We start from the raw sequence: 26,738 nt of genomic DNA on the forward strand, positions 1-26,738 counted from the left end.
TACCATAGTAGACACTTTTCTACCATGATTGAGTTAAATTGTTTTCTTTAAAAAAAAATTAGGTTGTTACACGCGACCTCCTAAATGAGCAGCAAAAGTTTAAAATAAAGAAAACTCGATCAAGATTGACAACCCCATATCACCAGAAACGACTAAAGGATGATGCCAGAATAGTCAATGGTAGTGGTTGAATGAGAAAGCACTAAAGTGTGACTTGCCATCATGAACTATTGGACAAGAGTGAGTATTTTGTTGGAAGGAAGCAACAATAGTAAGCTAATATAAACCTATGCAAAAAACATTTGGTGTTGAGCAAATACCCAAAAAAATGGTATATTCTACATAGAGAGAGAGAGAGAGAGAGTATTCTACATTCAATAGAGAGAGATAGAGGCAGATGGTTTAAGATGAAAAATACCTAAAAAAGGCAAGAAATATCTAACAGGGAAAATAACTTGAGCAAATATAACCTGTGAAGAGCAAGCACAAATGCAAATATAACCTATCAAGAGCCATTGCAAAATTATAAACAAGAGCAAATATAACCTGTCAAGAGTAAACGAACAAGATTTATATGATTTGAAGCAAATATAACTTGTCGAGAGGAAACAAACAAGATTGAGGAGAGAAAGGTTGCTGCTTCTTTATTAGGCAAACAAACAAGATGGAAGATATTAAATCTAATTATTGTGATCCACAATAAAGAAAAGCCTTCGTGCAAGAATTTGGTTTTAGCAGCAACTCCTTAAATGAAAGGTAAAATATGATTACTTGTAACATTCCAAAAAATTAACCTAAGGTTAATTAAGTTAATTTAGAGCAAATGAGTAATTTTAGAGGAATATTTAGATATAAATAATTTTAGTTAGAAAATTATTATTGAATTTAATTTAGATTAAAAATCCTAAGTTATGATCTTATAGTAAATAGAAATAGTAATGATAATATTATTAAAAAAAAGAAGATAGAAAGGAACGTAAAATAAATTGAAAATTTAAGAAGGCGGAGAGAAGTAATTTTTGCTTTGAGTGTTGAGGTGTAAATAATGCAAAAAAAAAAAGAAAGAAAGAGAGAAGAAGAGAGCTTTCGACGTGCATGATGGATTAACAAAAGACAAAAGAAAAGGTGTGGAGAAAAAACACGGGGTCCCACAGTTTTCTTTTGAAAAGCAACAAATTTGATTCTTTTCTTCATTTCCTCCATTCTTTCTTCATTCCTTCTCGCGCAACAGAGAGAGCGAAATCAGAGAGCGAGCGAGAGAGCGAACGACGCTGCGGCTAGAAGAGCTAGTTTAGAAGGTGAAGCTCCATAATAGGATACTTCATATGAGATTTTAAGTATTCTAAGACTAGGTAAGTGTTCTAAATATTTTTCTTAGTCATCTTTTCTCTTTGGTTTTTGATTTTGTAGTGGTAGAAAATTTAGGATTTAGAAGGGGATGAATTTATGTTAAATAAATATGGTTTTGAGATTGTAGTAGTGTAATAAATATTCTAGAGTATTATTTTATTGATAGAATTGAAATTTGAGGCATTTAAGTTTATCCCTAGATTCCTATAGGTAGATTTTTGGTTAAATCTGAAAATATAAATTGATTTGTTGATATTTAAATGATTATTTGAGATGAGAAATAAATTATTATGGCTATAGAATAATGATTCTAGGCTTGAAATTAAGTTTACAATTTTTGGGTATTTTTATGTGTGAATTTTGGGAATAAAAAGAGAAATATTGATATTAGAAAATTATTTGAATGAAATTATTATAAAATAGACTATTGAACCAAGTAGATAGGTTCAAATACATGAAATTAAATTTTAGAATTCAAGAGACTAAGACTAAGTTCTTACAAAAATTATATAAAATAAAATAAAATAAATACTTAGGTGTTAGAGTATGAGTAAAAATTGTGTTAATTATTATTATTGACAAATTGGGATATGATCAATTGTAGATTAATTTCCTTTTGACACCATTCAAGCTTTGGAAAGCTTTGGAATTGTTGTAACTTGAGGGGTAACCTTTAACCTCTCAAAGGTTGAGGTAACCGGGGAAATCTATTTTATGCATTTGTATGTTAATTAATTAATTATGTTAGTGAAACAAAAGAATATATATATATATATATATCTAAATTTGAAATAATTGTTTGTAATGCATGTGACTTTGTTGAGACTTCATGACTTGTGAGCAATGAGATTGATGGTTGATGATTATGTGTACACTCTTGGTTATAAGTTGTGGATTATGCACAGTGATGAAAGTTGATGAGCATGTGGGATAATTTTGAAATATATATATGAGTTTTTGAAATGCATTTTCTCATGAGCATGATCATATGGCGGGAGTTCGCCTTAGTGAAAGAGTTAGCGGTTATGCAAAATCCATATGGTACTTGGCTATTAACCGATAATCCTAGAGGTTATAGCCACTACTTACCTTATAAGGTACTGTAGCATTATTCCTATTAAGGGATTTGACCCTACTGGCCTACCTGAAATTTTGGATAGAGCTAGTTTTGGGTATGACACCCTCTAGTGTGTGATTTAGGGGAAACCGTGTTCATAAGTGAGTAAGGTAATCCTGGCCCGGTAGCCCCTCATGACATGATTAAGGCCTTGGGTAGTCTCACCACATGGACAATCCCTTTCGGTTATTGGCCCACGGATTTCATGTCAGAGGAAATAAGGGGGGATATAAGGAAGAGATCGATCATGCATATTATTACTATCTTGCCATTTGAGTGATTGATGGCTATGTTAAGAATATGGTTATAATTGTAAAAATGAGAACATGTAGTAACTATGTGAATAACATATATGTGGCTATTTTGTACTTGACTTTATTTTTGAGATTATTCACATGAGTTAAATGTTAATGTGATTGTTTACATAGTCACTTTGATAAACTTATTAGCCACTTGCATTCATGATTAATTACTATGCATTTGTATAACTTAGATGTACCTTGGTTACTGAGTGGTTGTACTCATCCCTCTCTTCTGATATATTACAGGAGCTAGCTCATCTGAGAAGAACAGAGGAAAAGAGCATTAGGCCAAGTGATAATAATAACTTCTGTAGGTCTCTCTCCTTTTATGTTGATATGTGTATTTAGTTTATGATATTGCCAATTAGGATAATATATTCTTAATCCACTTGCACTATGGGTTTTGTGTTGGATAGAAAGATATTTTGGGCCTTGAGAATGTGTTTTGATGTTTGTGTTATATTAATGGGCTAAAATATTTGTGCAAGTAAAAATAGTTATTATCATGCTTCCGCATGTGTTTAATTAAATGATATGAGTTTTTAAAATATTTTAAAGACTTGGGATCCCTTTGTATTAAATAGTTTGTAAAAAAATACGTGTTAAGAATTCATTTAGGATAATCCATTTGGATTAGTTCTTGATTAACCATGGTTAGTGTGCTAATTAAGTCCTAATTTAGGACGCCCTTTACATTACTCAAACCTAACTATAACATAACCTACAAGATATTTCCATAAAACAAGAGCAAAATCACGAATAGAAACAAGGGACCATACCGGTGAGAAATATATGCCATAAAGTCATAGCATGTCTTAATAAGTTGATAATTAGTAGGATATGTTTACATTCCAAAAGTTACAACTTGTCTTAATATAGTAATTAGCAGTACATAAAGTCATTCCAAATAACCATTCAAATCATATCCCCAAAAATATTGTTTGATAGGCTATTCTCATGTACAAAGCAGTACCAAAAAATCATTTAAGTCAAATCCCAGGTACAAAATATGTACCAAAAAATATTCATATTTCCAAAACCACAAGTTCACATCTAAAATCAAGGTTGACTTAACCTGGGAGGAGTTGCATTAGTAGACTCTTATATGCAAGATGATTGCTTTTTTGTAGTTTTGATAGGTAGCTTAGCATGCCTTTTTTTTTTGCATGTTGCTTATTGGGATCCTTGCAAGTCCTTCAATTATGTCCATACTTCCCACAACCTAAACACTTGATGCTTGTATTTTCTCTCCCCATATTCATAGATTTGTTGCATCCTCATCTGCCCCTTTTGTTTATTTCTTTTTTAGTCGACCAGGATGCTTGTGGTACACTAAGGGATCAATAAGGTCCCCATCAGCTTTCCACCACATCGTGTCTTCATTGATAGGCTCTATGACAGGTGAGAAACAAGCCATAAAAGCTTAAAAATTTAAGTAATGATCCATATACTCATATAGGTCCTCTCTTTTGTTACATATGCAAGCAATTGCATGTCTGCATCATAAGTATTAGTGAAAGTTAAAATAGATGTACAAAATAATAGCTTATATGCAAAGTTAGGATATATGCATCACAAGTATTAGTTGCATGGAATGCCATACAATTGCCACCAATTGCAAGCACACCTTTTATTAGTTAGATTAACCTTGAACTTTTATAAGAGAAATGAAACCTCATATCAATTTTGTCCTGCATATCTAACCAACCGCTTCCATAATTATTGCACCTCTTTGTCTAACCTTTTGCAAGGTCTTGGACACACAATTCCCTTAATATGGTACTTTTTAGCCTTCACGCAATTTTCAACAAATCATGTCATGAGGTATATTTAGATCTAATCAAGCAAGTTCACAATTGTAAGTTCTCTTGCCTCCAACAATCTCCCATTAAATGACTTTGAAATATTGTTGGTGATTGCATCGCATTTGCAATATTCTCTAAAGTGAGACTTGATCTAACAACAAGGAGGAAATCCTATCAAATATCATAAGCTTCTTTTGAAACTGCTCTCAACTCATCTATTCGTTGTTTCCATTTTGCTTCATGTGTGGCTTTTTTAGCACGAATGATTAAGTCATGAACTATGGTGCCTCCTCCATATTTTGCCTAGATATTCACATACAAATGACACACACAAAAGCAATGCTCAGCACCTTCAAGTAACTCGTCAAAAGTAGAAACTAGGCCCTGCATATAATTTACATATTTAATTCTATAACTGTGCTAAAATAAAAGTGAAAAAGGTAAAGAAAAGTAGAAAAATAAGTTTACTTTTTGCTAGTCAAATATGAGGACCCATCTTTTTTCTTGCATAATTCTAATGTCATTAAATAGATTCTTTAAAAACTAAGTCCAATAGTCTCTATTCTCTCCATCAACCATTGCCCTAGCTAAAGGAAAGTATTAGTCATTATGATCACGTGCAACAACTACAAGCAACACTCCTTCATATGAACCCTTCAAAAAACAACCATCTAAGCCAATAATAGGTCTACAACCAACCAAAAAACCAAGCTTCGTAGTACATATACACTCACTCGTATATTCTCTTTAACACAAGTAGCCTATCTATGTATGGTCTTTCAGCTTTCAGTCACTAAACAAAAAGTTATCTCTAAGTTGTACCTCTTAACTTCATTATAATCATGTCTTAGCTTATGATATTGCTCCTTAGAGTCACCATGGATTATTGCCTTTGCCCTTCTCCTTACCTTGAATGCCTTCCACAAAGACATATCAACTATATAATGGTCCCTTACTGTAGCAATAATGTCAAACAATTTAATATTTTTGTTTGACTTCATGATGCCAACTATCTTTTCTAAAATCCACTCATAAGAAGCCATCTTCCCATTAATAGACGGCCCACAAATATGTTTAGACAGAAATGTCTTCAAATGATATGTCAATTGTCCACTAACTTTACTACAAAGCATTAACCACATGCATTCATCATGTGCACACTTAAGTCGACAACTTACCATATCATGCTTGATAAATTGCAGTTCATATCCATTAAGTAAGGCATATTCTTTCACTATGTTCTTAAATTTACTAAGTAAAGTGAACTCCATGGTTGACTTGAATTGAAACTCTTTACACATTTCAGAAGGATTGTATTTTTCATGTTTACCTTTAGGCACCCTCTCATCCTCATCATCACAAGATAGTTTATCTTCAAAAAGTTCATTGGAGTCATAATCAGATAACAAAGCCAATATCTTGTCCTTTGTAACCTCAGGTAAGTCCTATCAACTAATTGATTAGGTGGAGTTTTCACTAACTGTGAACTACCTACAACCTCGTTTAATATATCACTAACACCAACATCAGCAAATTAGTTAAAAAAATCATCATCAATGTGTTTGAAGTCACCAATATCTATATCTCACAAATCCACCTCTCCATTACCGTCCCCTTCACTACTATTAGTCAATTCATTCTCCCAGTCCATATCATACCTTGCAGCAAATTAGAAAACTTTAATAGTCATTCTAAACAAAAAAATTCTTAATAAAAAAAGGCATAAAAAAATAGAGCACGCTAAAAATGAGTATAACAGAACTATGTAATAATTGTAAAATAGAGACGAGCATAATGAAAGAACATAAACAAGTTTAATGACGATAACAAGGTAGAAGAAATGAGTATATTAGACCAGAAGCATTGATGAAGGATTAGAACTTACAAAGACTAAAGAAGAGTTAAAAAACAAACGAGTAAATAAGAGGTTCAAATGAGTAGACAAGTAAATGAACAAGTTTAATGTCGACTAGGTAAACAAGTAGAACTTACCAGCATTGACTTTTTTGGCATTGGTAAATGATCTTTTTTGGCATCCTCTAATACTCTTTTCTGATGTTGTGGGTGTGGGGTCTCTTGATCGTGTTGTTTTCTAATGCGCTAGCAAATAAGGCGATTTTGATTGCTTTTTTGGGTTTGTTGATGGCATAAGGAGGGTCCAGTCAATTGCTAATGTAATGTGTTTTTTTTATTTTGGTTATTAAAAAATCCACATTACCACATAATTATTAGTGTTAGAGTCCATGTCAGCATTTTTAACACCATTTATGCCACGTCAAAGTCCCTCTAAAACTATAGGGACCAATGTTGCAAACAAAGAAAAGTATAGGAACTTGAAAAAAAAAGTTTAAGAACCATTAGCAAAATTGAGAAAAGTATAGGAACTAAAAGTTATATTTTTTCTTTCATTTTTTTACAACCAGTGTCTAGGTTATAGAAAGAAGTTTCGCATTCTTGATAGGTTGGTGGCCTACAGTATCCTAGCAAATATTGAAAGCATCAACCCAAAAGATGACTATTAGACTGAGATTGTTTCATTGAACCAAATCCAGACATTTAATGACACTAGAAGACTAGCCTATAACTATTTCGATCTGGGGATTTGGATCAAGCCTCTTAAAGGTACTTAATTTTTCCTAGGAATAATATAATAATGAAAACTAAAAATGGCAATTAAATGTGAACAAGTTTAAAACTTCTCCAGATTCTTCTGGTAAAATTACAAATAAGGCATGTGATTGGTGTGTATCAATCACAGTATACAAAACCCGTTCAATCGAACTAGTAAACCATTGAACTAGTATCTTAACTAGTTTAATAAAATATTTTGTTTATAATCGACTTAATCATAGTTCAACTATGATTTTGACTTTTGTGTTTTGACCATCGATTATTGAACTAGTATCTTAATTGATTTAATGATCGGTTTAGTTTTTAATATTTTGATATCAACACCACCGGTTCTCTTCAAGCAAACTATTGTCAAGCACGTGATATTACCGAATAGGAGCAGCCTTCTTGGCATTTTTCTCACATGAAATTGGTCCCTCCTTCAATGTCTGATAGCGAATAATATGACATGATCACGACATAATATAATCAGACACTTAATAAAAATAGACATATGGGAGAATCCGAGCACCTGTATTTAGATGTCTGCCCTTGGAAATCAAAACCAGTGGTAACAAAACCTTCTAAAAAACAAGTGTCCGATGCTTGTGGTCCTTCAAACGCCTGGCTGCCCTTACCTCATCAAACCAGCATATTGGCAACTTGAATCTTGAAATACTAAAGCGAAGCATATAGTGTGTACATAAATAGACCAGTGAAGCCCAGAACCAGAAAGGCCATTCTTCCCTGCTTCCTTATTCATTTGTAAAGCCACACAACGCTCATCTCTTTCCTTACCAAAATGGATCAAATGCAACCACCTAAGAAAGTGCAATTTACTCAATCGCATGATTTTTTTCTCTGCAAAATATTTTGCATTAAATACAATGCATCTTCTGCATCTAACATTTATGCAATCAATTACTTATATTTTTATGAACAGTAAATGTCTTAAATGAATAAAATAATTTCTTTGATATTATATAAAAAACAGTTTAATGAATTCTCATGACATCCTCACCTTTAATAATATTTCCATTTTCGAGAATAACAATATTATATAGCTGGATCGGCTTTCAATGCCTATTACATGAACGAGCACTGTGGCTCCAATCATTGCAATTTGCATTGAGACCTATATCATCTAAATTTTAAATTTTAAATATTATTTTTGAAATAGTAAATTTATTCTCTTATAGACCAATAAATAGGTTATTTTAATTCTAAACAATTAAAAAAATTTAAAATAAGAAATAAAACAATATCAAATACAAATTGCCCAGTTATATTTGACAATGAGTACCTTATATAAGTCCACTTCCTGCTTTACCTATAAAAAAAGTTATGGAAGCATATTTTTTTAAAATTTGTCAATTAATTTTTTATTCAAAAATTAAAATCCATAAGATATCGTTTCTAATTAAAATATGATTTATTTAATTTAAAAATTATATTTAAAAGCTTATACTTTCCTTACAGTAGTAAAAGCATTTATAATATTTTAAGTAAAGAATTTAACACAATCTACTGTGATAAATATGGAAAGATTAACGACGACAAATGTAACGGGCCAAGGATCCATGCGGGCTGCAGTTCGTTTCATCGTCGGGAGTGTGAGATAATTCTAACCAAAAATGTACCAAAAAAAAAAGAAGAAGAAAAAGAAATAAATAAATAAATAAAGCATGAAATGAAAGAGTCCACTTTTTTTTTTTTTGATAAAAAAATAGACATAAGAGAGTCCACTTTATTCTGAAGCATGACACCCAAATTACCCTTCTCCCTTCCTTTATTGCCCCTTGTCTTCTGTTTTATTCCCACTTTTGCCGCCTTCTCCTCCCAGCGCGGCCTCCTATCTAAAATCCCTTCTTTTCATCAGATCCAGCGCATCAACGCGAAGAATTTTTCCCCCTTGTCATCCATGACTCTTGGCTCAGGAGGATCGAGTGTCGTGGGTGAGCTGCAGACCCATGACCTTGTTCTTCTAAGCTTTCTTTTTCTTTCCTTTTGGTTGCTAACGCTGTTTTCTTTTCTAACTTGTATTATTTCTAAAATTCTCCCACGAGTATACATATTTCTTTGTTTGATTACCTTTAAAATACTCGATGTTCCCAATTTCGAATGTTTATTCTGGTTTCTTCTTTGTTTATGGTGCTTTATCTATGTTCCCCTATTTTCTTCTCGTGACCGATGATGTAAGTTGCGCGGAACTTTGATCGATTACTCCCGTTTAAGAGGGGGTTTTGTCGTCGGTGAATTTTCTTAAACCTTGGTTTCATCTATTTATGAGTGCGCTATTGCAATAGTCATCAAATATTATTCCCGTGCCTATCTGCTTCTCCCCGGAGATTAATGTACTCGGATGTCTCCCTGAAATCTTATTCCTTGTGACCGACGTTTTTATATGAAAAAAGTTTGGATCGCTTAGTTGTTTGTAGTATGCACTGTGTCGCAATTTTTATGTTTTGTGATCATGTTCTTTTTTCTCTTTCTTAAGCATCGAATTTTGAAATTTAAGCGAGCGCAAAATTGAGTATGTTTGAAGTGATGGACATAGAGGGAAGTGATAGTCATTCCTTGTCAAGGATTTTATGCTAATTCTATTTGCTCACGTTTCTCAAAAGCCTGCCAAGTTAGACAAACCCTCTCTATGATTGAATGCGCGAACCATGAAGAGACTCGTATTCATACAATTAAAGAAACGGAAGACCTCGTCGCCTCCTGTACATATTTTAACCTCACTTCTTACTTACGTGGGTTGCTAGTTCTTTGTTCATCAGATTATGGCATGCATTAGTCCCCAAACACTGTAAATTTGAACATGCGTAGAAGCCTTGTGAAAAGGAATGGTTGGTCCTGCTCCTGCTTGATGAGGTCGATGATCACAATGTAGTTGTAAAATTTTTTAAGGAATGTTATGTGGCTCGTATATGTCTTACTTGTTCAGAGCTTCTGATCATTGACTGTAAGCATTAGGAAAGGACACCCTTATTCCCAGACTGCACATCATCATTCTTATTAAGCATCAGGGGGAGTTTTTCTATTGAAATTTGGAGAAAGGATTACATGCAAGAATTCTCTATCTCTACTATTGAAACACAGCAAGGCACATCTTGTGACAAGTTTAATGTTGTTTATCTTACAATATTTGATTAGGTGACATTCTTTTGAATTTCCAAGCGTGTCTTGTTAAATGTAGTTATCCATAAATGCAGTTCCAAGGAACTTCAGATTGCTGGAGGAACTTGAACGGGGAGAAAAAGGTATTGGAGATGGCACAGTTAGCTATGGAATGGACGATGGTGATGACATATACATGCGCTCTTGGACTGGCACCATTATTGGTCCCCATAATGTAAACATTTTATATCTCACTCACACCCCCACATTTAGTTTTCAGTGTCTGTGCGTGCAGAGTCAGTTTGTTTTATTTGAATAAGTAAAATATGCATGCAATAATTTTCATAATTCATTAGTGCTCAGAAGTTGTGCATGTGTGGACGTTACAAGGGGTCCTATGATTAGTAACTTCCAATTAATATCATCTGAGCATATGTTGCAAGTTTCCTTGCGCATACTTTGCACATGTGTACTGAACACACACTATGTCAGCTCTTTACTTCTGTACATGAGTGAGTGTGTGTTTGTGTGTGTTTCAAAGCATGTGATGGCTTTTATGGTTATCATTATTTAAATTTGGTTTGTATAATATTGACTGCAGACAATTATAGATTGAAGTGTTATTACAATTCTGTATTCATTATGTGATTAATAATAGGGTTATGGTAGTTGTTGCCTTCTATGTAGATTGAATTTGGCATGCATAATTCTTTACGAGAGCCTGCAAATTTTTTGCAGCTGATTGCGTAAGCTCTTTGCTTTAGTTGTGAGTAATGATTGATCAACCATGAAATTTGAAAATTTGAGCTCGTATGCCCCTTGGGGATAACATAATTGTCTTAGATTTATTTGTAATCAAGAAACTGTCTCTTCTTTGTCTTTCTCTGTCAGACTGTACATGAAGGACGGATTTATCAATTGAAGCTCTTTTGTGATAAAGATTACCCAGAGAAGCCCCCAAGTGTTCGATTTCATTCACGGATTAATATGACCTGTGTTAATCATGAAACTGGAGTGGTATTAGTTCTTAATTTTCATTAAATTCTTTCAGCTTTTATATATTTTTTGTTATACTCTGTTGACACTTGGATACAATTGGCTTTGGCAAGATTTTCACTGTTATTTATATTAGCAATGGGAATAATTTCAGAGACCTGTGTTAGAAGAGAGTTACAATAAGTGATCTAGGTTTTTAGGATGGAAATTTATGTACTGGTAACATTCTGTTTTTCCCCCAATACAGTAAGTGATCTAGGTTGTTAGGATGGAAATTTATGTACTGATAACAATCTTTTTTTTTTTAATCAATAATGATGATTGTTTGAACAGCGTCTGGATTCACTTCTCTTATCATTGTCATTGTGTGGAATTTAATCTTTTTTCCAATTTTTATAACAAAATTGTCCATGATCCGCGCTAGATTTAACATGTGCAATTGAAACAGGTTGAACCAAAGAAGTTCGGTGTTCTTGCAAACTGGCAACGAGAGTACACCATGGAGGATATACTGACCCAGCTGAAAAAAGAAATGGCTGCTCCACAAAACCGGAAGCTTGTCCAGCCTCCAGAAGGTACCTACTTTTAGCGTCCAACGACTTGTAGGGGATATACGTATTGCATTTGTACCGTGCAATATAGTTTGCAATGCTTTGTGGATCTTAAATTAAAGAACATGAGGGGAATGCCCCAAAAGGTTTCATCCTTCCCTCCCCATGGCTTCAAAGTTGTTTTGTCATTAGACTTTGTCAACTGTGTTGAAGGGATACTGTTTGATGGGATGTTATCAGTGTGTCGCGTATTGGAATTTAACTGTTAAAAGCAATATTTCAATTGATATAAGAATTAAGGTATAACATTTTATTATCGAACTATTCATAAGCTATTAACTATACGATTCAGTTCAGATTTCGTACGACATTTGAGAAAACCTGTATAGTTTATTGAATACAAGTGTTTTGTCTTTTTTTTTTTTTATGCTTGCCATTCGGCCTTGTGAATAATATGGAGCTGAATGGACCAATGACCTTTATCACGGGGATTCTTGCGGTTAACGTGGCACTGGGTCTTGTGGTCTGATAAGATCGAAAATATGTGAATGGCTATTCCTTTTTTCTAATCTAATGCGCGTACTTTGAAAGGACAATTTGCAAATTTTGGATTGGTTAATATATTGGATGTTGATGGACAGCAGTACCAGCCCGTCACTTAAATGAGTAAATCGAGTTTCAAAGAAATTGGGCCGATAAATGCAAAAGATTTCAATCTAGATTTCCGTCAATAGCAGTGTGCCCTGCGGTCTTCGAGGGTCCCTTTGTGCTCAAAATTTTTTAAATACTAGAATTAGAACGAATTATTTTTTATGAAATTGTCTTCACTAAACCCCCCCCCCCGAAAAAAAAAAAAGGAGTTTCAAGTATGATTGTGACAGCTCTTCGTTGGGAATGTGTACTTCCGGGTACCCAGTGTGACTTGTCGAGCAGGGTTTATCTTCTAGCCCAGTAGGTCTTCTAGGCTCGTCTCAAAATGTGGCTCAGCTTGTGATGGGCTGGAATGTGTTGGAAATGTTTAGTAATTGTGACAAAAAACGGATATCAGCAACCAATTGGATTGTGTTGGGTTGAAGGGACAATAAGAAGACTATATATCATCAAGTTCTTATATATATATATATATATATTAAACTGAATCCCTTATTAGCTAAGTCATAAAAAAAAGATTTATCTGTAATTACATGTGAAGTCTGGGAATTACAATTGGGTTATAAATAATTAAACATAACGGTTTAGCAATATTTGTTGGTGACGAAGCATAGAAACTAGGGGAAACATTACCACTTTTCTTGCAGTACAAAAGATATTGTACAAGATGTGGAAGTCAGGCCATTGAATGGAATGCCTTTATTATTATTATTATTATTATTATTTTAAGTATGCCAAACGGGGTTATAACAGGGGAGGGGTGTCTGAAGAGTACACTTGTTGGGAAAGTACCGAGAGTCTAGGATAAGCTCAAAGGTGGTAAAAATTGTTGTCAATAATGGACTGACATACGCATAGATGAATATTTTAAGTACTGAAATCAATCTGAGTGAAATGGACTTTTTTTTGGGAAGGGGGGGTCAAGGCTGTCCTTGATGGTGACAATGCACAATATATAAGAGGTGGCCTTTATTCTTTGCTTTTGTTGTTGGGATTGATTCATATATATAACATGCTTGGATGGGGAGGGGGAGGGAGGCTTGACAGAGCGTTTTGTGATCTTGGCTCATGCTGTTGGACTTGGACGACACAATCTTTGATCATTAACACGGGGTTACCTGATGAGTCCATAATAAAAATAGCTAGGGGACCCACGACTCCCCCGAAAAGACATTCTCTTCTACTGTTTGAAGCACCCTTCCCTTCCCCAGCATAGTGCGGGTATGGCCTTCTGCTTATTTGATTCCAGTTGCATGTGATGATGCACTTTTTCACCTGATTATTGTGTTATCGCGATTGTCCTAGCCTTTGCTCACAAACAACAATATACAGACCTCTGCTTCTTATCACGTCACCCAAGTGGATGTCCCTGGGATAATTCACAAACCATTGATGAATCAATCAGAGATATAATGAACCATGACAAGTGGAAGTTTTGAGCCCTCTTTTACTTTTTGTTTGATTGACATGTTAGTAGGGGGTGGTAAAACTCAAGATTCATTTCGCGAGGTGCAAAAGATTTTGATCTCATGTCCAATGTGGCAGAGATGCTACCAAGGTGTTCAGATAATATAAGGTCCCTCCCACCGTTCCCCCCTCATCTTCCATATCCTAAAATGGACCACTGTCATCAACTTCAACTACTGGTACTTGTAGTAATGGCTGGTTATTGGGCCCATTTGATTCCCATTCTATCGTCCACAGTGCCCCCCTTAATGTCCTATTCTGTGAACCCTGTTCCACTTTTTTCACCTCTCGGTCAACCTTATCCTTCATCATCTTAAATTAACCTCCTCGAATGAAACTATTATGAATGTGACCTGCTGATTTCTCGTAGTTTTTGCGCCCCTCATTCAATGTGAAAAGACTATACCACCAACGTCATGGTATGGTGAATAGAATAACAATGCGCCATGGGGTGGAAGAAGCCAACTTGATATGTGAGTACCACTGCCACACACTTGGTCTATTTCTGTGTCTTCTCGGGGCCAGGGTCTCTGGATTCTTATGCGATGATCGTCAATATCATCTTCATCTTTCTTCTTAGTTGCTCTTCTTGCATCCCCACGTATATACCCTACCCTACTCCTGTGTGTCTGTGTCGTGACTCAAGAACGAATCGCATCATTTTGAATTAATTTGGTTTACTTTCCCTCCAAAATCTTACCAGCTGCATCATCTGCCATGTTATATCATTTTTCTACTACTGAGAGGATATTTCTTTGTGTGCTTATGGTGGGGGAGGGGGAAGGAGTTGGCTTCTCTTCATTTCTTTCCCTCTCCATTTTCTCTTCACTTCTCATCTCAATTATTGAATTTATTTTTGAATGGTTCAGATTTAATGTTTTATAAAATTATTATTATATTTATTTTTTATAAAATTTTACATTTCAATAATAATTTTATAAAATATTAAATCTCAATTATTTAAAAATAAATCTAATAATTAAAATAAAAAATAAAGAAGAAATGAAAAGAAAGAAATGGAGAGAAGCCGAGGAGAACGGGTCAAAAGAAAAGACTCCGAATCGATTTGATGGTTTGAACCCCACGTACGTCCATTCGCTGAAGTAATAGCTTTTTACAGAACCACGTGAGCTGCCAATGTGGGACCTCTCCGGATTCCAACCAGTTCTGAGACGTTTAAATCATCAACTGGTGAAATAAATGTATGGATGGCTTAGAATGATTAGGAGGGCATCGCACTAAAGGTCTTAAAAAAAAATTATGCCATAAGTTAATATATTTTAATATTATACTGCAACTTCAAGAACTTTTGTTATAATTTTTTAAAAGTAAAAGTATAATTTTATTTTTGCATAATTTAAAAATTCAAATCATATATAAAACAATATCCATGAATACATAATATAATATTTATAAATTCTTAAAACAATGTTCATACACATTTAATTGATCAATATATTTAATAAAATGTACAATTGATGCAAACAATATATAACATCATATCCATAGATACACAAAATGATGTTTATGACTTTATGTATTCTCAACTATTGTGTTAAGAATTAATAAATATTGTGTTGAGAATCCATGAATATCGGATTGTACACTATGAATATTGTATTATACATACTTTACGTGACTTATATATTTTAATTAACCTATAAATCAACTGGATATATATGAATATTGAATTATGTATTCATAGATATTGTATTGTATATGTTCTATGTGACTCGTATGTTTTAATCTACAAATCAACTAAACACATATGGACATTATATTAAAAATTCATGAATATTATATTATACATCTGTATATATCGTGTTGTGCTTTATGGATGAGTATTTTGCATAGGTTGAGTTTTCAAATTACACAAAAACAAAATTGTACTTTCATCCCAGGAAAAATTGTAACAAAAACTCTAGAACTTACAGTGTAATGTGAGAATGTATTGGATCCAAATTGTGCGGTGTCATTCCCCCAATGATTAAAGCCAACTAAAAATGTCCTTTTAATTTTCCCCTCTTGCGTGCAAGCCAGAACTGAAATCAATACATGGATCGCTTCTGAGTTCTGATATAGCCCACTCTTTCGCGGGGCACAACTACGTCAGCTAGCCTCCGTCTCTCGAGTCACGTATAATTCGCTGTTTTTTTTTTCCTTGTTTATCGAACATTATTGGACAAAAAATACGAGATTTAATCAGTATTTCTTTTGGTGATCGCACTCGTACTTACAACTTTCAAACTGTAAGTTTTAGCCCAGAATCGCCGCTGTCTTGTGACTTGGCTGCCTCGGCAACAAATCCAGTGTTGAAGACCTATAATGATTATAGTAGTGCGTTCGCAACCAAACCCAATCGTTTTTCCATTTCATTTCAATAAGAATTTTGGAAAGTGATAAAAGTAAAGTACATTCCATTCTAAATACGGGATATAGCAGCTACGAAAAATAAGCGCTAGGCTGTGGAAAATGCTTTAATTTCATTCTAATTTAAAGTTATTTGCAACTGTCGACGTCTCTTAAATTATCGGAAGATCAGGGATATAAATTAAATTAAGAACACACAAAAGGCAAAAGATGGTTGAGTGCCAATATATATATATATATATATATATATATGAAAATTTAGTTTTGTTTGAGAATAACTGAAGATAAGGAAAAGAGAGAGTTGGATTCGAATTCTTCCACTAAAATCTGCCTAGCTCTGCATATTGCCACTACATATATAAATGCATATATTTAATGCCATGATATGCTTTTCTCCAACTGCGGCACCATTTAATTAAAGGGATCCACATCTGATCCTCCAAAATTTCTTATTTTTATTGTTGTTGTTGGACTTTCTTTGACGGACTATTATTTTTCTCTTCTACTATTCTTAGTAGAAGAGAAAAGAGCCACCAAATTGAACAAAAATTGGTATAATTAATTAAGAACGACAATGTGGAGAATAATGTGAGGAAAATACAGTAGTCCCACTTGAAGAGACTGAAAAGGAACTATAATTAATACTGAATAAATGATCTCTGAAAGTATCGAATTTAAAGTTGGCCCCACAAGTAACTATACAGCTGGCCATGAAACCCTTGTCCCACCGCTCCTTTAAAATGCTGGCCTCAGACCAGAGACCGTCGGAGATTTTGCCATTAATTCCCCCAATGAAGTAACTCAAAGTTGTTCAGCCCCCCAACATCATCTCACCCATCCCTTTGACAAAACTCAGATGGTGAAGAAAATGAAGCTACCGTTTCTCGTCAAGAAGTCAGAAATGAGGTCGCCTTCTTCTCCCTGGGCGTGGCCGTCTTGTCACCAACCCAGAACCCTCTCTTTCAGAGCCAATAACACCGACTTGTTCAATTCCAATATCAACTCGGATTCCACTGCAGTGGAAGTCGACCCAATAGAGACCTTGGTTCGTAGCTTGCAGTCGAACCGGCGGCGGCTTTTCTTCGAACCAGATGAGACTAGCTCCATATTAGAGACGAAGGCTTCTACAGGAGGACGCGTGCCATTCAAAGACAGCTTGGTGCTATCCATGGAGTCTCGGGACCCTTACGTAGACTTTCGAAAGTCCATGGAGGAGATGGTGGAGGCTCACGCCCTCAACCACTTGGAGGCTCTGCAGGAGCTTCTGTGTTGGTATTTGAGGGTCAATTCCAAAAGCAATCACGCCTCTATTCTGGCAGCCTTTGTCGATTTACTAGTTGGCTTTGCTTCGGTTCCTTCTTCCTCTCCTTCTCCTTCTCCTTTTTCTCCTCTATCTTTTTCTAGCTCGTCTCTGGCTTCTTCCTTTGGTACACGCTGCGTTAATTATTCTTCTTTAGAAGCAGGCGAAGAGGTTGGGGCAACTGATCCCGCTTCAACTTTGGCTTCGTTGTCACAAGTTAAAGGGGATATTATTGACCATCATGACGAGGCTTCTTCTTCCAATGCTTGATTCAAGGTTCTGATTTTGTAATGTAAATGTTGCAGTTCAAAAGTATCACACTCCCAAATTTTTTATGACTCGTGTTTCTATCGGTCTCTCTTTCTCATCTGGTGTGTCACGCGTATGAAGGAAGTGCAAGCGTGTGAGCTGAGGTATATAACACTGTCATTTTCTTTTTTTGTTGGTGTCCCCACAGCTGCGAGAGTGATTTCTTGAGAAATCTAAGCACCGTTTAAAAGGTTGCTTTCTCTTAAGATGCTTTTTCATGCACATATACAAGAATCAAATTTAAAATGACGTTTAAAGGGTGCAGACTACTACCATTTATATCACACCCACTTAGTAACACTGCCATTTTCTAGCTCTCCTTTTCCTTCATTGCAAATGAGATTTCTTGTTTGGGGCGCTTAATTAAAGAATCTTGTGGCAACCATTTCTGTGGAAAAGAAAAATCAGTCGGCAAACCAACTTGGCCAAACGATGATTTGTGAAAATTAAATCCCACTTGCGCTCAGCGCATTAAAAGGTCTCGCTCTCATTCTCGATATGGACAAAGTTAATTTTATCCGGAAACGTGATGTTTTCTCTAATAAATTAATGTACTATATATATGAATAGGAGAAGAAACCGGGAATAGCTGCAGGTTATGAAGTACTTTCCTTAGACGGCATTCTGTTTTTTGTGCAATCAGAGTTCATAGCTTGTGAGGCTTTTCTGAAGTCTGTTGAACACGATTTATAAATGCATGCATTTTTTTTATATATATTTTCAACTTGACATTAAAGCCCAATTCGAGATGAGTTGGATGAATCACAGAATCTAAGTGTCTAATATATATATATATATATATAATATCTGAATATAAATAAGATAATATTTTGATTTTGAAAAACAAATGTTAGGACAGGGTCTAGGAATGGAGAAATAGATGGAGATGAAGATGAAGATGAGAGGCGTCGGAGTTGAAATGGGAAGTCGTTGTCAAATGATGGGAACATATACAGCGCAGAATATTGAAGGTGGTCCTTTCAGAGCTCATGATGATCATAGGCTGCAGCAAGAGGTATTGTATATGTTGGTGTATTGCTTCTTAGAATACAAATGCGTCGGATGGGGTATGTATGTTTGCTTTTTGTTGGAAATCCAATATTGTCTGTATATGCCTCAATCATGTACACCACTAGTACGTGTATGGTGTTTAATTTGAGAATCTATTGGCCGCTTTAAGATCACTCAGCAAGTCCAGAAAACTGCCGTTCGTCTTCTCAATGGCTCGAGAGATTTCCCATGCTCAATTTCATTCCTTCATTTCAAGTTTTTTCTTTTATTCTTTCCGTGATTTCTAATCCCTCTCTCTCCCCTTGGTCTTTGGTTTCTTTCATTTGGCAGCATATCGCGTGGCCATACCACCCCATGGCACAAGAGATAATAATATAACACTAAATCACTGTCACTCACTTTCAAGCTGAAAAAGTAACAAAAACAGATATTAAGAGAATAAGGGACATTTTGTCGAGGACGAGAGAGAAATACCACGCAGATGTAACTTTGGTGTTTAAAATATTTGTAGAATAAAATGATGTGATCGAAGAAGAATCTCTTCTTCCGACAAGTCCCCAGTCATTTAACAGATTTATTTCACTCGTTATTTTGAGAATGCAAATTCAAATAATAGAAAGAGCAAATATTCAAGCGGTGTTAATAACTTTTTAAGAACTAAATCCCACCAAGGCCGGCTCAACTTCCGTTCTCCCGTGTTGAAATACATTGGGGTGCGGTTTAGCTAGGATACATAGGCATACAGTTGAAGCAACGCATCTCCAAAAATCTCAACAAACATTAATTATTTTCTGAACTGTTTTATCATTCATATTAGATGACGGGCGCCTTAGAAATATGAATGTTTACTATAAGGATATTTTAGTTAAATATTATTAGATCTAATATCCTATATATTTAACAACTTTCGAACTCATGAGTAGAATTTCAAAGTCACAGTGATTTTAAAGTGAGGAATTACGTGCTCAGAATATGTGTGAATGTAGGTGAAGCGAGGGATAAAGGGCTTGTAATCTTAAACTTTGGGGGAGCAGACCAGGTTGCGACCACCAACACTGAACAACACACATGAGAACCGAGAGCAACCTTGATTTGCTTATTTGTCAATGCTATAGCTCCACATTCGAGGCTCTCGTTTGGCTCCCCGTTTAATTAGCTTTGCAAAGATTCCAGGCTCAAATCAAGGCTCCCCTCTGGCCCCGAAGCTTCTAAACCTATGGGCTCTGCCTATTTAATTAAAAAGATAAAAAAAAAAATAGTTTCATTATCTACTTGTAAAATATTATCATATCCATCGGGTTCAGAGAATATACTATATCGCAGCTTCTAGTATCCAGGAAGTCGGGCACGGGTTCCGGTGTTGTGTTTTTTTATCATGCGATGACTCTTAGTTTAGCTTAATTAGAGTATCCCTCTATATAAATTCATAATCTAATTTTATTTATATGTTACTTTTAACATATTTTATCAAAATTAAAGTAAATCTTAAAATTTATTGACTTTAGAAATTTAAAAATTTGTCAATTTCACCTTTATTAAATATATATGCCTTATAACAATACATTTTTCTCTTCAACATTCAATTCAATGGAAGGCAAATATAAAAACTTGTGAGGCAAATTTGATGAGCTGGCTTATAAATAAAATAAAAAAAATCTCTCCCTGTAAATAAGATTAAAGGGACTGCACACACTATATAATAATTGTACAAATTATAGGGAAGATTTTTTTTTATTGGCCAAAATCTAACGGAAGATTTTTAAGCATCAATTTAGGATACAACTATTGAATAAATTATTTTACAAAACATACGATTTAATTATTTTTTGAATAAATTATTTTACAAAACATGCAATTTAATTATTTGTTTTTCATGTTGTACACAGGATGAGGGAGTATCATGACTGTTAAGAAAATACTCGTGTTGCGGTCGTGATGTGCTTTCCAATTGAGACACCGAGAGACACACTACGGGGTCGTAGCTGTCAAGGGCCTGGGGGAACCAAACCGGGGTGCTCACTTGGAGACGATTATCAGATTTTAAAAAATAAATAAATAAAGTAGGAGTAACTTGTGAGATGGTAGATGATCAAGCTGCGAGACCCCCTCTATGTACGACAAGTCGACGACATTAAATTAAGTTAAAATGTTAAGGAAAACTGGGAAAGCAGGACCAAGCCTCCTGACCTTCGCTTGGTGTTACCGCATTTTTGTGGCCCCGCATTAATTGCCCTTTACGTCATTTCCTAATCCAACGCTGGCCCTTTCTCTCTCCTCACTTCTCAAAAATGACTGACCATCTCAAACTACTCATTATGGTACTTCATTTCTCACAAAGCTTTGGTCTGTTCTTCTCTGGCTTTCGCTCTTGTTCTCGTCCGTGAATTTTTGTCTTATTTGTCACATCACTTTTAATGGGCCTCCACACATGAGCTCGTTCTTTTACAAATGGTATCCTCGAACAGGCCGACCATGAGGCCCAGTCTCTTTGTAAGGCAACCAAAGTCATTACTCGTGCCATTTTGGTTGTTGAACCTTTCTTTAATCTGCGTCTTTCTTTTTACCCAAAGCAAAAAAAAAAAAAAAAACACTTGAGTCTTCCTGAAATTGGCACATGCTAATCCCTATCCATGATACTGCTACAAAAAAATTGTATAGCTCCTTTGCCAAAGATTCTTTTTCTTCATGAAAAGTTCTGTTGTGTTAAAAGTTAAAATAAAGTGTTATTCATTAGAGATAAAACTTTCAAGAGTTTCGTTCCTAAAGTAATGATGATGATAATTTCGTTTGGTTATGTTGGAATCATTGTTTTGTAATAAGATCTGTTACTCTTTCGCTCTGCTGTGTAATTGTGTTGTATATTTAGGTTTTATTGAAGTGTGTTGTTTCACGATTTCACGTCATGCTTTGTTTTAGGAGTTCGAACCTTGAGTTCAAACTGCAGACTTCAGAGTCTATATTCGAACTTTTGTTATATCTTGTTGTGTTGATTAACTTTCAAATACTTATTTGTTCATTGGAAAAAAATCTAATTTTTTGATAAAAATGAAACTGATATAATAAATAAAACATCAATACAGCAACGATCATGTAGTTCTCTGATAATTCTCCAACCTTATAAGCCAAGGTGGATGCTGATCAAATCAGACATACGAAAGGAATGCAACCTATCAATATAGGCAGAAGCAATGGAGAACTAGTTCTTATTTTCTCTCCTCCTTCCAAAAGTCTATGTTGAAGGACAAAGTGTGGACTCCTCTAAAGCACTTGATGTAAAGGATCTAGTTTTCCCCTACTCTACAGCTCCATGTTAAAGTAAGGGATCTTTTACCCAAAAACAAAGAATCGAATAACAAACCTAATTTACTACTATAGTCAGTAACTTGTTCAATCAGTTAGAAAACCAACACTTCTGCTTAAGCTCACAAACTCTAGTTTGTTGTTCTCATCAATCTTCAGGGTGTAGAAATTTGGTAGCTTGTAGCTTCTCTCCCATCTAAATTATAATTTAATTTGTTAAATCTTCTAGTCACGTCTCTTTAACTAAAATGCAGATTTTTTTTTAATGACAAGTGAAACTTTGTAGATTTGGTAGCCAATCTACTAATATAATCACCTCCCTCTGTGAATACATAATTTTGACATTACAACAACAAGAAACCAAGTCTCTCACCTCCTGAATAACAGCTTGCATTGGATGATTAATCCCTCCTCCATTCTTGATTAGTTGGATACCTTCTAAAAAATCCTTGTGACATTGAACCTTGGTTATGGTAAGTTGTTTACACAATTGTAATCCCTCTTTCAAAGCCAAAATTTCAGCACTAGTAGGAGGTTAATATCTAAATTGCTTTTGGAATCCAAAGACCCAATTACCAGCTATATCTCGAAGTATACTTCCTCTTATGGTGTGTCACCATTGATCGATTGAGCTATCCATATCCAATCTAAGATAGTTGTCTGTTAGAGGAGTCCATCTATCTTCAAGCTCTTCTCATTTTGAAGAATTCTATGCTTAAGCCTCCCATTGTCCACATGTTCCATGAGTTGATACAAATTAGTTCATTTACACCAAGCCTTTGTCCTTCAATTGCTCCTTTGCATCTATTTTTCCATAATGCCTAGCAAGTGGTGCTAAACATTGTGGACCATTTTCAATTATTCACAGTTGTACCACCGAAAGCATTTGTAGCATTTCTATTCAACCAATCATGTAAATCACATGTGAAAAAAGAATGTACAAATATAGGATTAATTAAACTAGACTACACTAATTTAGCAATCTCACAGTCACAAAGAATATGTAAAAAGGCACAAATCATTCTTATTGATTCAATCTCTTGGCTCTGAGGGAGTTGAAAGGGATTCTCTCATGGTTAACTTGCCATATAAAGTGTTTTATTTCTCAGGAATTGACTATCACCACATCTTTTTTCATAAGTAATCAAAAGGATGATTCTCATAGTTTTGAAGAAATTTATAGGCTCAGTGAATGCTGAAGTTTCCATTAGAAGATTTTCTCCACCAAAAATAATCCTCCAGAGTACTTGTAGGAGCTTTAACCATCTTAATTTTTTATAACATCCTAAAAAAATTTCTCATAATTTATCAATTTAGTTAAGGACAATTGTGTAAATTTAAGTATAATTAGGTTTAAGGATAGTTAGATATGACTATCGATCTTAGCTTTAGCCTTTGAATTGGGTTTGAAAGTAAATTGAGTCACTTGAACTCAAATTGTAGGCATAAATTTTTTCAGCCCACTATATGTTATGCTACATGCCATAGCACAATTTCCCAAAATAATTTTTTTAAAAAAAACATGAATTAGTCCAAAAATAGAGAGTTAGATCGAAAAATAGAGAAGTGTGACCAAGTAAGTATTTTCTTTGCTAGGACATTAACATTTGGGCATTTTAAAGGCGTTTGAAGTTTGATTTCACCTAGGTATGCCTTCCTTATCTCTTCTTCTTCTCTCTACATGTTTTGAAAGTAAATTTAAGATTGAGAGATGATGATTTTGGTAGATTTAAGGCTATAAGTCTAAACCCATTGGTCTAAATGGGACTAATGAAAGTTGTTTAAGTATTTTACACATAGTATAGAAGTACAAGTTTGTAAGTTTGAGTCATCCATTTTAGACAAACCCTAAACCTTTAAAGTGTGATTTCGATTGTTAGGTATTATATTAATGATTATTTAGGTTAATGAAAGCTAAATGGAGTTAATAGAAGTTAATAAAACCTAACAGTTATGCTTGAGTGCAAGAGATTGGAATTTTAAGTAATTAAAGTGTTGATTTATGGAAGTTGGAAGAGTGGTTATGATGATATGAATGGTGATTAGTATGATTGATTATAGATTAATCATCTTGTACACCATTCAAGTTTTGGTATAGCTTGTAAGGTACTTTATTGAGGGGTAAACCTTTAACCTTTCAAAGGTTGAGGTAACAGGGAAAAACCTAATTTGTATGATTGAATATTAATTACTTATTGATTGAAATTGTTGTTTTGCAAACATGAGTAATATTTGAGCTTTTTGATGCAAATTTAACATGTTTTAAAATCATGTTGAATGATTATAAACAATATGCATGTTTTACATGTATGAATGATGATCATAGTTGAGAGCATGACTATGTGTTTAATGGCATGTGGAGAATAGTGGAAGGAGAGAATCTTATACACATGATATAATTGAAACATTATGTATTAACTGCATACAACTTGTTATATATGTGTATAACATGATTATTAGCGAAATTTGCTTAGGAAGAGAAGTCTATTGACAAACCTACATAGTATCATGGCTTACCATTGAAATTGAAAGCTTACATTGGTACTGAACGTTAGAATTGAGAGGTAGCCTTTGTCTTATGGTTCATTCGAGACTATCTTACTTATTTTATAAGGGACTCAAACCTAACTAGTCTCTATCGATTTATAAGAAGGCTAGATTAAGGGTATAACACCCCATGGTTGTTAGTGTTAAGGAAAACAGTGGTAGACAAGTGAGTAAGTTAACCTTGACTCGATAGCTCCTTATAAGTGAAAGATTAGGTTAGTTCGAAACAGATGTAGCTACTTAATAGCTACCAGTTTTATGTCGAAAGTAACAGGAGGGTATAAAGCTTGCATTTGATCATGCATGTTAAAGGCGTATGTTATTATTATGGTCCAGTATATGTTAAAGGCGTATGGTTGTTAGTTTTGCAACCCTATGTTATGCATAATTGGTAAATACATGATGATATGTGTTTAATACCTTGTTACATGGTTATTATTGTTATGACCATGGCTATGTTTGTTATATATGTGAAAAACATATGTGTGCTATTACTAGTAGCATTGTTTTTAATTGATATGCAACTATATAGATTAGGTAAAACTTGATTATTGAGTGGTTCTACTCACCCCTCATTCTCCAATATTTACAGGGCCTAGCTTATCGGATCCAGATCGAGGGACATGTGCTAAGACTTAAGATTATAGAGTAAATTTTACTTGTATGCCTCATTGTGTTGTTTATGTGTACTAATGTTTTTAATTTGCCAACTAGGAATCATATAATTGTTTTAAGCTACTTGCATTATTATTGTGTACAACTTATTTTTTTTTACCTTGGGTTAGCGAATTGTGATTGTAAAACTTTATATATGATTAAAATACTTGTGCAAGTAGTATAAAGTGTATTTTAAGTTGTTATTGATGAATATAGATAATTTGTGCAATAATTTCCTTCCCCTTATGATTTATGAAATTAGGGGTTGAGTGTTGAAAATGTGTTGTACATGTTATTGTTAAGTCTATTGAATGTAGTCCAGTGGTGGTTGTGAGCTTATGGCACTTGATGTGATTTTGGACACCTTAGTTATGTTTTAAAAGCATAAATGTGTAAGTTTACTTTTGATATCTAACTTTTGATTGAGAAATAATTTGAATGTTAAACTATTTCTGTTAGTTAGAACTTGAAGAAAGCTTTATGTAGAAACCTAAATTACCTCAATCAAATGTCTAACAAGATTTAGGGTGCATTAAAAGTGTGGTCAGAAAATTTGTCATGAGTCTTGATAGTTTTTTTGTTGTCATAGACTTCTACATTTTATGTCACAATATAAGATTTTATACAACAGCGTATTATGGAAAAATCACTACTTTTGCTCTTTTGACTCCAATTTAATGTTATCTTACTTTATATGATATCCATGCTTCCTTGTGCACGTTTTCTCTTATTTTTGTTTATAAAATAATTTTTTAAGCATGTTAAGTTTTAAAAACTTGGGATCTCATTTATGTAAATTTTACAAACGTAGTAATTCAATCGAGTTAGTCCTATGATTACCTTGATTTTAAAGATAATTGTGGATTAATAAGAGTGACTTCATAATGTTATATACAATCCCATCAAGCAGGAATTTTAGACATTCATTAATGTTCCATTCCCCATTAGGTTGGACAAATAGATCCACAATAGCCTTAGGCTAAAGCTAATGTTGCTTTTTATTAATAAAATTGATGAGGGGTTCCCTCAACGGGGTCCACAAGTCCCACCAAAACATGATACTCTTACTATTGTTAACTTTTCTCCTAACAATACCTCTAAATCTATCCCAAACCGTGATAATACTACTCCAAACCAAAAAAGAATTCTTGTTGTTTATAACAAAGGGAAAAATATCCTTTCCACATTTATATTTAGCCTTGAGAACCCTAACCTAAAGAAATTCAGGTTTGGTAAGTAATCCCCAATAAAGTTTCATGATAAAAGCTAAATTTT

General features: G+C 34.2%; 2 protein-coding genes across 4 annotated transcripts; both read left to right on the forward strand.

Annotated features, from left to right (window-relative positions):
- The first annotated feature begins 8,980 nt into the window (after window positions 1-8,980).
- On the forward strand, window positions 8,981-12,167 carry LOC129293176 (ubiquitin-conjugating enzyme E2 variant 1C-like). Of its 2 annotated transcripts, none has more exons than XM_054930994.1 (4): window positions 8,981-9,139; window positions 10,400-10,539; window positions 11,196-11,321; window positions 11,749-12,167. In XM_054930994.1, exons 1-4 carry the CDS (start codon window positions 9,106-9,108, stop codon window positions 11,887-11,889), a joined length of 441 nt encoding a protein of 146 aa, XP_054786969.1. In that variant the 5' UTR covers window positions 8,981-9,105; the 3' UTR covers window positions 11,890-12,167. The 2 variants fall into 2 exon arrangements, with proteins under 2 accessions (XP_054786969.1, XP_054786961.1); XM_054930986.1 differs by lacking the exon at window positions 8,981-9,139 and adding an exon at window positions 9,266-9,907.
- Window positions 12,168-17,100: 4,933 nt separating this feature from the next.
- On the forward strand, window positions 17,101-19,132 carry LOC129284674 (transcription repressor OFP15-like). 2 transcript variants are annotated; one of them, XM_054920195.1, is made up of 2 exons: window positions 17,101-18,052; window positions 18,803-19,132. In XM_054920195.1, exon 1 carries the CDS (start codon window positions 17,196-17,198, stop codon window positions 17,907-17,909), a length of 714 nt encoding a protein of 237 aa, XP_054776170.1. In that variant the 5' UTR covers window positions 17,101-17,195; the 3' UTR covers window positions 17,910-18,052; window positions 18,803-19,132. The 2 variants fall into 2 exon arrangements, with proteins under 2 accessions (XP_054776170.1, XP_054776169.1); XM_054920194.1 differs by having other exon boundaries at window positions 18,808-19,132.
- The last annotated feature ends 7,606 nt before the right edge of the window (window positions 19,133-26,738 follow it).

The sequence above is a fragment of the Prosopis cineraria genome, unplaced genomic scaffold (genome assembly GCF_029017545.1).
Source record: "Prosopis cineraria cultivar Desert tree isolate PC_DT_omini unplaced genomic scaffold, ASM2901754v1 PC1, whole genome shotgun sequence".
NCBI classification, from domain to species: Eukaryota; Viridiplantae; Streptophyta; class Magnoliopsida; order Fabales; family Fabaceae; genus Prosopis; species Prosopis cineraria.

Coding starts and splice junctions, on each gene's coding strand:
- LOC129293176 (XM_054930986.1), top strand. CDS start 9,835: ATGATTGAATGCGCGAACCATGAAGAGACTCGTATTCATACAATTAAA. Junction 10,540..11,195: donor CCATTATTGGTCCCCATAAT/GTAAACATTTTA, acceptor TTTCTCTGTCAG/ACTGTACATGAAGGACGGAT. Junction 11,322..11,748: donor TTAATCATGAAACTGGAGTG/GTATTAGTTCTT, acceptor CAATTGAAACAG/GTTGAACCAAAGAAGTTCGG.
- LOC129284674 (XM_054920195.1), top strand. CDS start 17,196: ATGGTGAAGAAAATGAAGCTACCGTTTCTCGTCAAGAAGTCAGAAATG.